The sequence below is a fragment of the Oryx dammah genome, unplaced genomic scaffold (assembly GCF_014754425.2).
Source record: "Oryx dammah isolate SB20612 unplaced genomic scaffold, SCBI_Odam_1.1 HiC_scaffold_28, whole genome shotgun sequence".
Lineage (NCBI taxonomy): Eukaryota > Metazoa > Chordata > Mammalia > Artiodactyla > Bovidae > Oryx > Oryx dammah.
In genome coordinates, this window is record NW_024070212.1 from 18,755,645 (window position 1) to 18,769,408 (window position 13,764).

General features: G+C 43.9%; 1 protein-coding gene and 1 pseudogene across 2 annotated transcripts in view; one reads left to right on the forward strand and one right to left on the reverse strand.

Moving 5' to 3' along the window:
- Window positions 1-1,493, reverse strand: part of PIP5K1A (phosphatidylinositol-4-phosphate 5-kinase type 1 alpha) — a 39,604-nt gene extending 38,111 nt beyond the window's left edge. For both annotated transcript variants that reach the window (XM_040230701.1, XM_040230702.1), the window contains exon 1: window positions 936-1,493. In XM_040230701.1, coding sequence (XP_040086635.1) covers window positions 936-1,017 — 82 coding nt within the window. In that variant the 5' untranslated portion in view covers window positions 1,018-1,493. The remainder of the gene's footprint in view (window positions 1-935) is intronic.
- Window positions 1,494-9,148: 7,655 nt separating this feature from the next.
- LOC120855887 lies at window positions 9,149-10,332 on the forward strand (annotated as a pseudogene).
- The last annotated feature ends 3,432 nt before the right edge of the window (window positions 10,333-13,764 follow it).

Here is a 13,764-nt window from a genome sequence, read left to right on the forward strand (position 1 = left end):
GATTCCCTGGCTCCCTTCTCCAAGTGCCAATTTCGTGCCTAAGCATTCTTCCAGGCCATTTCCTATTATGCAATATTCCTACACAGCACTTAGAACCATCCCCACCCTATCCTTTTTAAGCCTAATTTCCTGCATCACCTCCCTCAACTTCTACTGCAATTCGAGACTCCATCGTTCCGCCTTCTCCATCTGTTTTCAGTTTTTTAAACCCTGCTTTTCTACATACCTCAGGCTCTCTTCAAAAAGTTCCCATTCCTTCCCAAAGCTGGGCAGTCAAGAGATGGGAGTCTCCAGAGGAGGATGTTTGATAAAACGTGTAGGTGTATCTGTCCGTGAGAGCGCGCGCGTTTTGGGGGGAGGGGAGGCACGAAATGAGAAGGAATGGCGCATTAGGGGGAGACTCTCAGGAGCCTCCAAAAACTCATTCCCACCCCCAATAAAATCCCCAATTCCCTAACGCCCCAGCATTGGAAAGCATCCCATAACGCTTCCATACCTTTTACGTCCCATGGCTTCTCTTCCATGTTTTTGTCCAATTAACCCCGCAATCAACGTGCAGTCTACCTGCCTCTCACACTACGTAATTCCTCTCTACTTATGAAGCCTCTATTTACTCTTTCTCTACTCCCTTCGATTCCGTCTTTCCTCCCTACTCCCACCGTCAATCTCCATCCTTTTCTGACCCTACTCCTTCAAAGTCCTCAACTCGGTCTCCTTGAAGACAGCCAGTGTTTCTGACAGCTTCCCTTTTCTCAATCAAATCCATCCTTTCCTCACATTCCCTCTGCTTGCTCTGAAAGCTACACGAAAGCCTAGTTCTCGGTCCTCCTTACCGGCAACGCCTCAATCATGCCCATCTACAGGTGCCCTTCCTGGGTCTCGCTCTTCCTGCCATCGCAGTCATCAGCCCCCAGCCCACGCCACGCCCTGATTACCTGAGGCCGAGGTGCAGGGAGGGACGCCGGAATCCGCGGATGAAAACCCTGCCGCCGACGGCCCAGAGGAGGCAGACGCCATCTTGGCAGCCCCCTCCCCCTCAGCGGCCTCTCTCTTTTTCTATCGCGCTCTTCCTCTTCTCGGAGTCGAATCTTCCCCACGTATCTTCACAGAACCCGCGTTCTGCGGGGCACCTCCCCGCCCCCTCCGGGGCCTCTCTCAGATACTCTGCGCCGGCTCCGGGACCAACTCAGGGCGGAACCATTAGGATGGCATGGGGGACAATTCTCGTCTCGCACCGTTTTAGCAACTTTATCCCCTTTCCGCAGGAGCTACTTTCCCCTTTCACAACAGAGTAAGCTCAAGCGGCTGCCGGGAAACTGCGTCTGGACCAAACCACACCTAAAAGAAAAAGGTGGGGAATGAGAAGTCCCTGCGGAGCGAACTCCCCTCCCCCTTCTCCCTAGTCACAGCCTGTTTATCGCCCAACCCCACCGCTTCACTCCTGGTGGCCAAGGAAATCCGGGCATCGCGCATGCGGCCCAACCTTCTTCTCAGCGGCCACCCCATCCAATGGGGGAGGAGGGAGGCCCTGAGAGGAGGCAAGCCAATCAAGAGGCTGAGTCTGGTCACGTGACACAGGTCCCTCGCGCCTTGGCAAATGCAAGGAAGGAAGACAGTGCGGCTCTGTCTACGGTGGCTTGGTGAGTCAATATAGAAGGGAGTCTTAGACGGGACTAAATCGAGAAGTCTGAGCTCTCGAAAAGAGTGTGCTGGGCTGGCATTCACAGCCCAGGAAAACCTCCGGACTGAAGTGCTTGTGTCTAGTCAGACAGTTAAACAGTTAAGTATCACAAAACATCACATGCCACCAAGTATTCTTCCGACTTTACTGCCTTGTTTATTATTTAACAAGCGTGCGTGTCTTGCCTTCCTTTGAATGACATTCGAAACAGATCCACACTTTTGCCTCAAGCGCAGTGCTGGGCACAGTGATGGAGCTGAGTAAATATTTGATAAATAAACGAATGAAGACCTGTTTAAAAGGCCATGGAAGACGATCAGAAACATAACAGTCTTCCTGTGATCCGAGCCCTTAGCCTCTGTTACCTCTCCAAAGGTCACTGAGACTCAGAGAAATTTCCCTTTCTAGTCTAATCTTCGTACTAACCCCAATCAGTTTTAATAAAATACCCTGGAGATTATGAACCTTGATGGGAAATACGAAGACCTATTTCTGAACAGAGTAAAGTGCCAGAGAGTAAGGACTGTTTCATTCTTGTATTTAGAGCTCCTCCCATGATGTAACTCTGTACATAGTAAGGGCTCAATAATTATTTGTGGAATGAATAAATGAAAATGAATAGGGTTAAAATCCTGGGTATTGCAGCCCCCAATATAGGCCTAATTATTCTCTATCCGAATGTCTTCTGGGTCTTTGAAAGGGAACCTCGTACCTGAACGTTCAGAACATAATTCCAAGCATTTACCTCTGCTTTCTACTCCTCCCTCATCAAGATGTAAAATAATTGTTTCCCTGCTGCCACCTACTGGGTTATTCATCTTCTTTTTGGTAGTGAAAGTAGACAAACTTCAAATGCTTGGATTGCCTCTTACCCTGATTCACCAAGGCATAGGTCAAGAGAGGGATCACCTTCCTTGAATTGATCTATGAATTAGATTTCAAGCTTCCTGAAACAAGAGACCCCTGTATTGTAGTTTATTGGGGGACTTTGTTTCTCCTTTATGTACCAGAAAATAGCCACTATTACTCCTACCATCTTGTATTATGTCAGTCTGTTTACTTGTTCTCCCTCAAAGACTGTGAACATTTCAGGGCAAAGATTACATCCTATCCATTTTTATATCTCAAACGTCTAGAACAGTGCCTGGCACAGAGTAGGTGCCCAATACATGTCTACTGAATATATGAATGGTTGAAAGCAAAAATCAAAAAGGAGTTAACAGTGTTTTCTACGTGTGTGCTTAGTCACTCAGTCATGTCTGACTCTTTGCGACCTCATGGACTGTAGCCTGCCAGACTCCTCTGCCCATGGGATTCTCCAGGCAAGAATACTGGAGTGGGTTGCCATTTCCTTCTCCAGGGATTCTTCCCAATCCAGGGATAGAACCCAGGCAGATTCTTTACCATCTGAGCCACCAGGCATAAAGCCAACACTGTTTTTCATATTTTCCCCCAAACCTTGTTTTTCCCTCCACTACAGCTTAATCCCTGGGCTGGCTTCTGAGTCACAGAGCCACTCTTCCCCATTAACATTCCTTGCATAGCAGTACTCTAGTGATGTGGCAGTGTGTGGAAACAGGAGCAAAGCAGGACACATTGGCCTGGTGCCCCCAAGGAAATGGAAAAGGGAGTTTACCAATATATACTTTGGAAAGAGGAGGGCAATCTGATGATCTCAAAATAGGGCCCCACATACAAACTTGAAGGACAAAGTGTATACACAGACAAACGCAAAGACACACACAGCCTTACTAACGTGACATTCATGCCTTAGAACAGTACCTCAGGTCAAAATGGAGTGGTTAGTTCAACACAGAGGCAAAATAAGACGATGATACCTTATTCACTTGATTAGTCATTAATTCATTCATTCATTGAATTAGCTATGTCCTCAACTATGGGAAATTCTGGCATACACAGACGATAAAGTCTCTGCCTGCAAAAAGATCAGACTAATGAGGGACAGACACAGAAATCATTAAAACATAATGGGTGTGTTAGTGGGTTAGTCACCTAGTTGTGTCCAACTCTTTGCGACCCCACGAACTGTAGCCCGTCAGGCTCCTCTATCCATGGGATTCTCCAGACAAGAATACTGGAGTGGATTGCCAGTCCCTTCTCCAGAGGATCTTCCTGACCCAGGGATCGAACCCAGGTCTCCTGCATTGCAGGCAGATTCTTTACCATCTGAGCCACAGGGAAGATCTCTAAAACATAATAGGTGCCATCATAAAGTATGCACAAATGCTGTGTTTTGAAAAACATATTTTCAGAATAAAAATGGGGAAGAGAAGTTGATGCATTCTTTTTTTTTGAGTAATTTTTATTGGAGTATAGTTGCTTTACAATGGTGTGTTAATTCTGCTGTACAGCAAAATGATATACATATATCAACTCTTTTTTAGATTTCTTTCTCATTTAGGCCATCAAAGAGCACTGAGTAGAGTTCCCTGTGCTACACAGTAAGTTCTCATTAGTTACCTATTTTATGTATGCATGCTAAGTCTCTTCAGTCATGTCCAACTCTTTGCGGCTCCATGGCCTGTAGTTTGCCAGGCCCCTCTGTCCACAGGATTCTTTAAGCAACAATACTGGAGTGGGTTGCCATGCCCTCCTCCAGGCAATCTTCCCAACCAAAGGATCAAACCCAAGTCTCACATTTCCTGCATCAAGCAGGCAGGCTCTTTACCACGTGCGCCACCTGAGAAGCCCCATTTTGTGCATAATATTATCTATGTCAGTCCCAATCTCCCAATTCATCACACATCCTCCTTATCCTTATGGTAACTGTAAGTTTGTTTTCTATATCTTTGACTCAATTTCTGCTTTGCAAATAAGTTCATCTGTATTATTTTTCTAGATTCCACATATAAACAATATATAATATTTGTCTTTCTCTTTCTGACATAGTTCACTCTGTATGACAATCTCTAGGGCCATCCATGTCAATGCAAATGGGATTATTTCGATACATTCTTGATGACACCACAAACTATTTGAGATTGGAACTATTCCCAAGGTTCTAGGAGGCATGATCTCAATGGTTCTAGAAAGTTTGGGAAGAGAGGAAGGGTATGTGAGAAGATGTCACTGTATTATAGAATTGGAATTTTGCCAGATAGACAAGAAAGAGATTTTTAAGGAGAAGAAAAGCATAGAGGCACTACAGAGAATTGGTGTCAGGGAAATGATGCTAGAATAGGATGATGTGGCAGGAGTTGAGGCCATGAAAAGCAGGGAGAGGCTAAATTACGAAGGATATGACTGTGATGCTAAAGCTGAAACTCCAGTACTTTGGCCACCTCATGTGAAGAGTTGACTCATTGGAAAAGACTCTGATGCTGGGAGGGATTGGGGGCAGGAGGAGAAGGGGACGACAGAGGATGAGATGGCTGGATGGCATCACTGACTCGATGGACGTTAGTCTGAGTGAACTCCGGGAGTTGGTGATGGACAGGGAGGCCTGACGTGCTGCGATTCATGGGATCGCAAAGAGTTGGACACGACTGAGCGACTGAACTGAACTGAACTGAAACATCTATGTGCCTACTAAATACTGTGCTAAGCAGTTTATAAGGATTACATTTCTTAATCTTCTCTACCACCTTAAAGGAAAGATTAATACTTAGGTTAATACCTATCACTCACACTTTACAGAAAAGAAAACTAAAATTCTGTGAGGTAAAGTAACGTGTGCAAAGTCATGAAGTGAAGTGAAGTGAAGTCGCTCAGTCGTGTCCGACTCTTTGCGACCCCGTGGACTGTAGCATACCAGGCTCCTCTGTCCATGGGATTTTCCAGGCAAGAATACTGGAGTTGGTTGCCCTTTCCTTCTCCATATAGAATTTAAGCTCAAATGCAAGCTTACGTCTGGCTGGCTCTAAAGCTGTGTTCCTAATCACACTACTATTCTGCCACAAGGATTTTGGACTTTATCCTGTAGTCAACAGGGAGTCATTAAACAGTTTTGAGTAGAAGAGTGACAAAATCTGGGTTTTGAGAAATGTTTCTTAAAAAGGCCTCAAGGACAGTTGTCCCTGGGTGGGCTCAAACCACCAACCTTTTGGTTAACAGCCAAATATGGTAACCAATTGCACCAACACTGTACAGGAGGCAGTGACCAAAACCATCCCAAAGAAAAAGAAATGCAAGAAGGCAAAATGGTTGTCTGAGAGGGCTTTACAAATAGCTGAAAAAAGGAGAGAAGCAAAAAGCAAGGGGAAAGAGTAAAGATAAACCCAACTAAATGCAGAATTCCAGAGAATAGCTAGGACAGATAAGAAGGCCTTCTTAAGTGATCAGTTCAAAGAAATAGAGGAAAACAATAGAATGGCAAAGACTACAGAACTCTTCAAGAAAATTGGAGATATCAGGGGAACATTTCACGTAAGGTTGGGCACAATAAAGGATAGAAACCGTAGGACCTAACAAAGGCAGAAGAGATTAGGAAGAGGTGGCAAGAATACACGGAAGAACTATACAAAAAAGGTCTTTGGAGAAGGAAATGGCACCCCACTCCAGTATTCTAGCCTGGAAAATCCCCAGCAGAGAAGCTGGCAGGCTTCAGTCTATAGGGTCACAAAGAGTCAAACACAACTTAGCGAGTGAGTACAGAAGGAGGTTTTATTTCTTCTTTGGGTAACCACTCGTTTGCACTCAAAAGAACCACAATTTATAATTATTTTTAATGTGTATTTATAGTATCTTAAAATATAATGTGTTTTTTATCAAACAAGTTGATTTAAGTAGTAAATATCCACATTTTAAAACTAAAGGAAAAAAAGGTCTTAATGGCCTGGATAACCACAATGGTGTGGTCATTCACCTAGAGTCAGACATCCTGGAGTGTGAAGTCAAGTGGGCCTTAGGAAGCACTGTTGTTTTTCTTCAGTCACTAAATTGTTTCCAACTCTTTGCAATCCATGGACTACAGCATGCCTGTCCTTTACTATCTCCCAGAGTTTGCTCAAACTCATGTCCATTGAGTGGTGATACCATCCAACTATCCCATCCTCTGTCACCCCCTTCTCCTCCTGCCCTTAGTCTTTCCCAGCATCAGGGTCCTTTCCAGTGAATCAGCTCTTCAGGTGGTCAAAGTACTGGAGCTTCAGCTTCAGCATCAGTCCTTCCAATGAATATTCAGGGTTGATTCCCTTTAGGATTGACTGGTTTGATCTCCTTGCAGTCCAAGGGGGCTCTCAAGAGTCTTCTCCAGCATCACAATTCAAAAGTATTACTTAGGAAGCATTACTATGAACAAAGCTAGTGGAATTGATGGAATGCCAACTGAGCTATTTCAAATCCTAAAAGATGATGCTGTGAAAGTGCTGCACTCACCATGTCCGCAAACTTGAAAAACTCAGCAGTGGCCACAGGACTGGAAAAGGTCAGTTTTCATTCCAATCCCAAAGAAGGGCAATGCCAAAGAATTTTCAAAATTCTGTGCAATTGCATTCATTTCACATACTAGTAAAGCATGGTCAAAATCCTTAAAATTAGGCTTCAGCAGTATGAACCAAGAACTTCTAGATGTATAAGCAATAAGCTGGCTTTAGAAAAGGCAGAGGAACCAGAGATCAAATTGCCAATATTCATTGGATCATTGAGAAAGCAAGGGAATTCCAGAAAAACATCTACTTCACTGACTACACTAAAGCCTTTGTGTGGATCACAACAAACTGTGGAAAATTCTTAAAGAGATGAAAATATGAGACCACCTTACCTGTCTCCTGAAAAACCTGTATGCAGGTTAAGAAGCAACAGTTAGAACTGGACAAGGAACAACAGGCTGGTTCAAAATTGGGAAAGGAGTATATCAAGGCTGTATATTGTCACCCTGCCTATTTAACTTATATGCAGAGTACATCATGCAAAATGCCAGCCTGGATGAATCACAAGCTGGAATCAAGACTGCCAGGAGAAATATCAGCAACCTTAGATATGCAGATGATACTACTCTAAATGACAGAAACTGAAGAGAAACTAAAGAGCCTCTTTGTGAAGATGAAAGAGAAGAGTAAAAAGCTGGCTTAAAACTCAACATTAAAAAATAAAATCATGGCATCCAGTACCATCACTTCATGGCAAGTAGAAGAGGGAAAAGTGGAAGTGTTAACGGAAATCGCAAATCCATGTGCCTGATGCACAGTGAGGCCCATAAATACTAAACATAAGAGTTTGGAAGAGAGAAAGGTTTATTACAGATTCATACAAGAAAATGGGTGGCTCGTATCCTAGAACCCCAAAGTTACTGAAAGCTGTCAGCAAGTCCCTTTAAAAGGAAAAGGTGAGGAATGGGCATGGTTAGCTGTTGCAGACTTCTGGGTGTCAGATCCTTTGTTCTCGAGGTCAGGTCATGGTCAGGTAATGATGTTCCTGAAAATCTCTACCAGATGAATGTTATTCTCTGTCCTAACGAGAAAGGGCAAAGTCCCAAGGGACAACTTTTACCCTCCAAGGTCCCCGTCCTGGCTAAGAGGAGGCAGATCTCAGTTGGCAGCTCCTTCGGGGCCAGGTCCCCATATCCTGCCCAGCTGTCTTCCCTGAGGGAGCCAGGCATCCAACCCAAGTGGCCTCAGTCTCCTCAGGCCATCCAAATGGGGAGACCAGGTCTCACAGACTGTGGCGCATACAGACGGCCACTGCTGGTGGGTCACAGAGACAGGGAGAGATTCACTGCTTCTCAAATCCTGGGCCATGCCTAGTGGAGGGCCTTAGTGAGGGCTCTGGAGCTCTGCAGGACATAGTCCCTGGGCTCACTAGTCTGCTCCCTGGGCCCTCCAGCTCACCTGCTGGCCCAAGGCTGGGTAAGCTGGAGGGCCTCCAGGAGAAGGCCTGCATCTGCCTTTTACCTCACTCTCCATCTGATGACCACCACCCCATGGATTGTTGACTGAATCATTTCCCCAGTGGTCCCCTGTTGACAGTTACCAGTGGGCAGGACCCACTGCCGCGCTGACCAATAGCTGAGCAGGACCTGTTGCCTAGTAACAGGGCGCAGAGTAATAAGGCACAGCAATGCTACCTGCTAAGGGCTGTGCTCATCCTGCTCTGTTAGAGAAGCAGTAACAGACTATTTTCTTGGGCTCCAAAATCACTGTGGCTGGTGACTGCAGTCATGAAATTAAAAGATGCTTGCTCTTTGGAAGAAAAGCTCTGCTAAACCTAGACAATATTAAAAAGCAGAGACATCACTTTGCTGACAAAGGTCTGTCTACTCAAGGCTATGTTTTTTTTCAGTAGTCATGTATGGTCGTGAGAATTGGACCGTAAACAAGGCTGAGCGCTGAAGAAACCAGCCTTGAGATTCTCGCGAGATCCACCTCCTCAATACCGAGTGCCTGTGTCTGGCAGAGCTGATGTGAGATGAATAGACAATCCTTTCCAGTCGCTGGGATAATCATGAGTTTTGGCTGGACCTTCCAGCACACACCAAGATAGTGAGGAGCCAGACAAAAAGCACAGACTATGGTGCCAAAACAGACTAATAAGGAACTTAGTGGTTTGACCTGTGACCCTCCAGCACAATGTTCTGCAAGTCCAGTTGGGGGATGATATGTTTCATTGGCAAGTCACAATTATGGCACCTAAAACCAAGATCATGGCATCCCGTCCCATCACTTCATGGGAAATAGATGGGGAAACAGTGGAAACAGTGTCAGACTTTATTTATTTATTTATTTATTTTTGTCTCCAAAATCACTGCAGATGGTGACTGCAGCCATGAAATTAAAAGACGCTTACTCCTTGGAAGAAAAGTTATGACCAACCCAGACAGCATATTCAAAAGCAGAGATATTACTTTGCCGACTACGGTCCGTCTAGTCAAGGCTATGGTTTTTCCAGTGGTCATGTATGGATGTGAGAGTTGGACTGTGAAGAAGGCCGAGCGCCAAAGAATTGATGCTTTTGAACTGTGGTGCTGGAGAAGACTCTTGAGAGCCCCTTGGACTGCAAGGAAATCCAACCAGTTCATTCTGAAGGAGATCAGCCCTGGGATTTCTTTGGAAGGAATGATGCTAAAGCTGAAACTCCAGTACTTTGGCCACCTCACGCGAAGAGTTGACTCATTGGAAAAGACTCTGATGCTGGGAAGGATTTGGGGCAGGAGGAGAAGAGGACGACAGAGGATGAGATGGCTGGATGGCATCAAGGACTTGATGAACGTGAGTCTGAGTGAACTCCAGGAGATGATGATGGACAGGGAGGCCTGGCATGCTGCGATTCATTGGGTCGCAAAGAGTCGGACACGACTGAGCAACTGAACTGAACTGAATGACAGCCCATGTCAAAACAATGTGTTCTTTTTGGCAATTCATTTGCCTACAATCTACCCCTTCAAACCACCTAATGTTGTATTTACAACAATAATTTATGATCCAAATATTAACAGTAATGGCAGCATTTGTCTCGATATTCTAAGATCACAGTGGTCTCCTGCTTTAACTATTTCTAAAGTTCTTTTATCCATTTGTTCACTGCTATGAGATCCAAACCCAGGTGATCCCTTAGTGCCAGAGACTGCATGGATCTTTAAAACAGACAGACATAAGTACAGCAGAATATCTCGGGAGTGGACTCAGAAGTATGCCATGTGATGCTACCTTAAAGACAGAATAACCTGTATTATAGTTAGAATAAACTTTAAATTAGTGCTTCTTTTCTGATTTTCTTACCAGGCTGCTCTCGTATCAGACCTCATCTTTTTTAATTTTATTTTTTGTTTACTTCCCTCCATTCACATGCTCATCTGAGAAGACTTAAGTTCTTCCAGCTTTGGACAATAACTGCTTTTAGAAACTGTAAAGTAGTTACAAGAGAACAGTTGCGCAAGATTCAGAATTTTTTTAAAAATGTAGCATGTGTAATATGTAGCCAATGTGTTCACTCTAACTTGGTTAGAGACTAAAACCATTCCTCACTGCTCTAACATGCTGAAGAATCATCTGAGAGGGAGGGAGATGGATGCTGAGTTGTCACATCAAAGGAAGCAGCATTATTCTAGCAGCATCCATCCTTGTTTAAGCATTCCACTGTGAGAGATTTGAGGTTACATGATATACTTTATGCTCATAACCGATGTGGCTGGAGAATTTATTGAATTTATAGCATCAGCAGAACAGAAAATGTGATGTATTTTATGCATCTCAATAAAGGAATGACCTGTTCTTGTTCTACAGAGAATGGAAATAGGAAGTCAAACACACTTTGTATTCAAAAATAGGATCTCAAACATTTTAAATTTTTCATTTAAATTGTTAGGAGGCTTGGATCTATTAATCTGTCTTCTGATACACTGTTTAATATAGCACTGAATAAATGATGCAAGTTATCAATGGATGAGTGATAAACTAATGGCTCTGCTAGTAATTGATTTATTTTTTTTCAATAAAGTTTCATAAACCAATGAGTTTAGTTCAGTTCAGTCGCTCAGTCGTGTCTGACTCTGCGACCCCATGAACCGCAGCAGGCCAGGCCTCCCTGTCCATCACCAGCTGCTGGAGTCTACCCAAACCCATGTCCACTGAGTCAGTGATGCCATCCAACCATCCCATCCTCTGTCATCCCCTTCTCCTCCTGCCCTCAATCTTTCCCAGCATCAGGGTCTTTTCAAATGAGTCAGCTCTTCGCATCAGGTGGCCAAAGTACTGGAGCTTCAGCTTCAGCATCAGTCCTTCCAACAAACACCCAGGACTGATCTCCTTTAGGATGGACTGGTTGGATCTCCTTGCAGTCCAAGGGACTCTCAAGAGTCTTCTCCAACACCACAGTTCAAAAGCATCAATTCTTTGGCGCTCAGCTTTCTCTATAGTCCAACTCTCACATCCATACATGACCACTGGAAAAACCATAGCCTTGACTGGATGGACCTCTGTTGACAAAGTAATGTCTCTGCTTTTTAATATGCTGTCTAGGTTGGTCATAATTTTCCTTCCAAGGAGTGTCTTTTAATTTTACAGCTGCAGTCACCATCTGCAGTGATTTTGGAGCCCCAAAAAATAAAAGATCAGCCACTGTTTCAACTGTTTCCCCATCTATTTGCCATGGAGGGATAGGACCAGATGCCATGATCTTCATTTTCTGAATGTTGAGCTTTAAGCCAACTTTTTCACTCTTCTCTTTCTCTTTCATCAGGAGACTCTTTAGTTCTTCTTCACTTTCTGCCGTAAGGGTGGTGTCATCTGCATATCTGAGGTTATTGATATATCTCCTGGCAATCTTGATTCCAGCTTGTGCTTCCTCCAGCCCAGCGTTTCTCATGATGTACTCTGCATAGACGTTAAATAAGCAGGGTGACCAATATACAGCCTTGACGTACTCGTTTTCCTGTTTGGAACCAGTCTGTTGTTCCATGTCCAGTTCTAACTGTTGCTTCCTGACCTGCATACAGGTTTCTCAAGAGGCAGGTCAGGTGGTCTGGTATTCCCATCTCTTTCAGAATTTTCCACAGTTTATTGTGATCCACACAGTCAAAGGCTTTGGCATAGTCAATAAAGCAGAAATAGATGTTTTTCTGGAACTCTCCCGCTTTTTTGATGATCCAGCTGATGTTGGCAATTTGGTCTCTGGTTCTTCTGCCTTTTCTTTTTTTTTTTTTTTTCTTCTGCCTTTTCTAAAACCAGCTTGAATATCTGGAAGTTCATGGTTCATGTATTGCTGAAGCCGGGTTTGGAGAATTTTGAGCATTTAGCTGTCCGGATTAATCAGTATAGGAAAAAATCTTTTGTAAATGCAAAGTTTTTTTTGTATATACTGTTGGGATTTGGCTCATTGTTTGACATCAAATGATGATGTAAAGTTCAAGAGAGTGAATATTTTGCATGTTCAGTTAAAAGTGCTCAGTCTGTTACAGGTTGACACATTGATTGACCTGATTTATGCAGAATTAATAAGCTATTCAGATAGGATAGCTTTAGTATGCTGCACATGATACTGGCAGCCTGGGAGTTCATAGATGGACTTGGGACCCAGCAATTTTGAAACGTGTATGTGGAGTTTAAGGAATATGTTTTCCAGGTGCAACCCCCATCTAACTACATTTTTTCTTCACCTTGTATGCTTGACAACTGAAAAGACCATAACATGAGAGTAATAATGGGTCAAAATTTACCAAAAAAAAGTACTGTTTTGGTGTGGGAGTTGTCAAAAGGCTATGTGGAAGTGACTTTAACTATGTGGGATATTGAGGTTTTTTTTAATGAATTGAATATTCATTAAAATGGATTTGTTCAGCCATTTACATTAATGAACATTTAAATCCAACAGATGCCATTTTAGGTGACAACATGAATGAATAAAAGTCAATGCTGTTGAAAAAAAAAAAAAGCTATGGTTTTTCCAGTAGTCATGTGCAGTTGTGAGAATTGGACCATAAAGAAGGCTGAGCGCTGAAGAATTGATGCTTTTGAACTGTGGTGTTGGAGAAGACTCTTGAGAGTCCCTTTGACTGCATGGAGCTCAAACCAGTCAGTCCTAAAGGAAATTAACCCTGAATATTCATTGGAAGGACTGATGCTGAAGCTGAAGCTCCAATACTTTGGCCACCTGATGCAAAGAGCGAACTGATTGGAAAAGACCTTGATACTGGGAAAGACTGAGGGCAGAAAGAGAAGGGAGCGGCAGAGGGAGGATGAGATGGTTAGATAGCGTCACCCCCTCAGTGGACATGAATCTGAGGAATCTCAGTGAGACAGTGAAGGACAGGGAAGCCTGGAGTGCTGCAGTCCATAGGGTCGAAGAGTCTGACACGACTTAGCGACTGAACAATAACAGAAAGGTTTCTATTGACAACGGAATGAAAAATGTACGGGAGCAGAGGGAAACTGACCTCTTCTAAATGAAAATTTATTGATTCCCAAATTCTGTCCGTGAGGTAACGGGCTCCTGGTGTCCTATCATTCCACAGCCCAGATAAACTTGCTTACTGGGGCGGGGAGCCTGGGGTGGCCTCAACGCAGAAATGGGCGGGGCTGAAGAGTTGAGAAGGCCGTGAAATTAAAAGACGCTTGCTCCTTGGAAGAAAAGTTATGACCAACCTAGACAGCATATTAAAAAGCAGAGACATTACTTTGTCAACAGAGGTC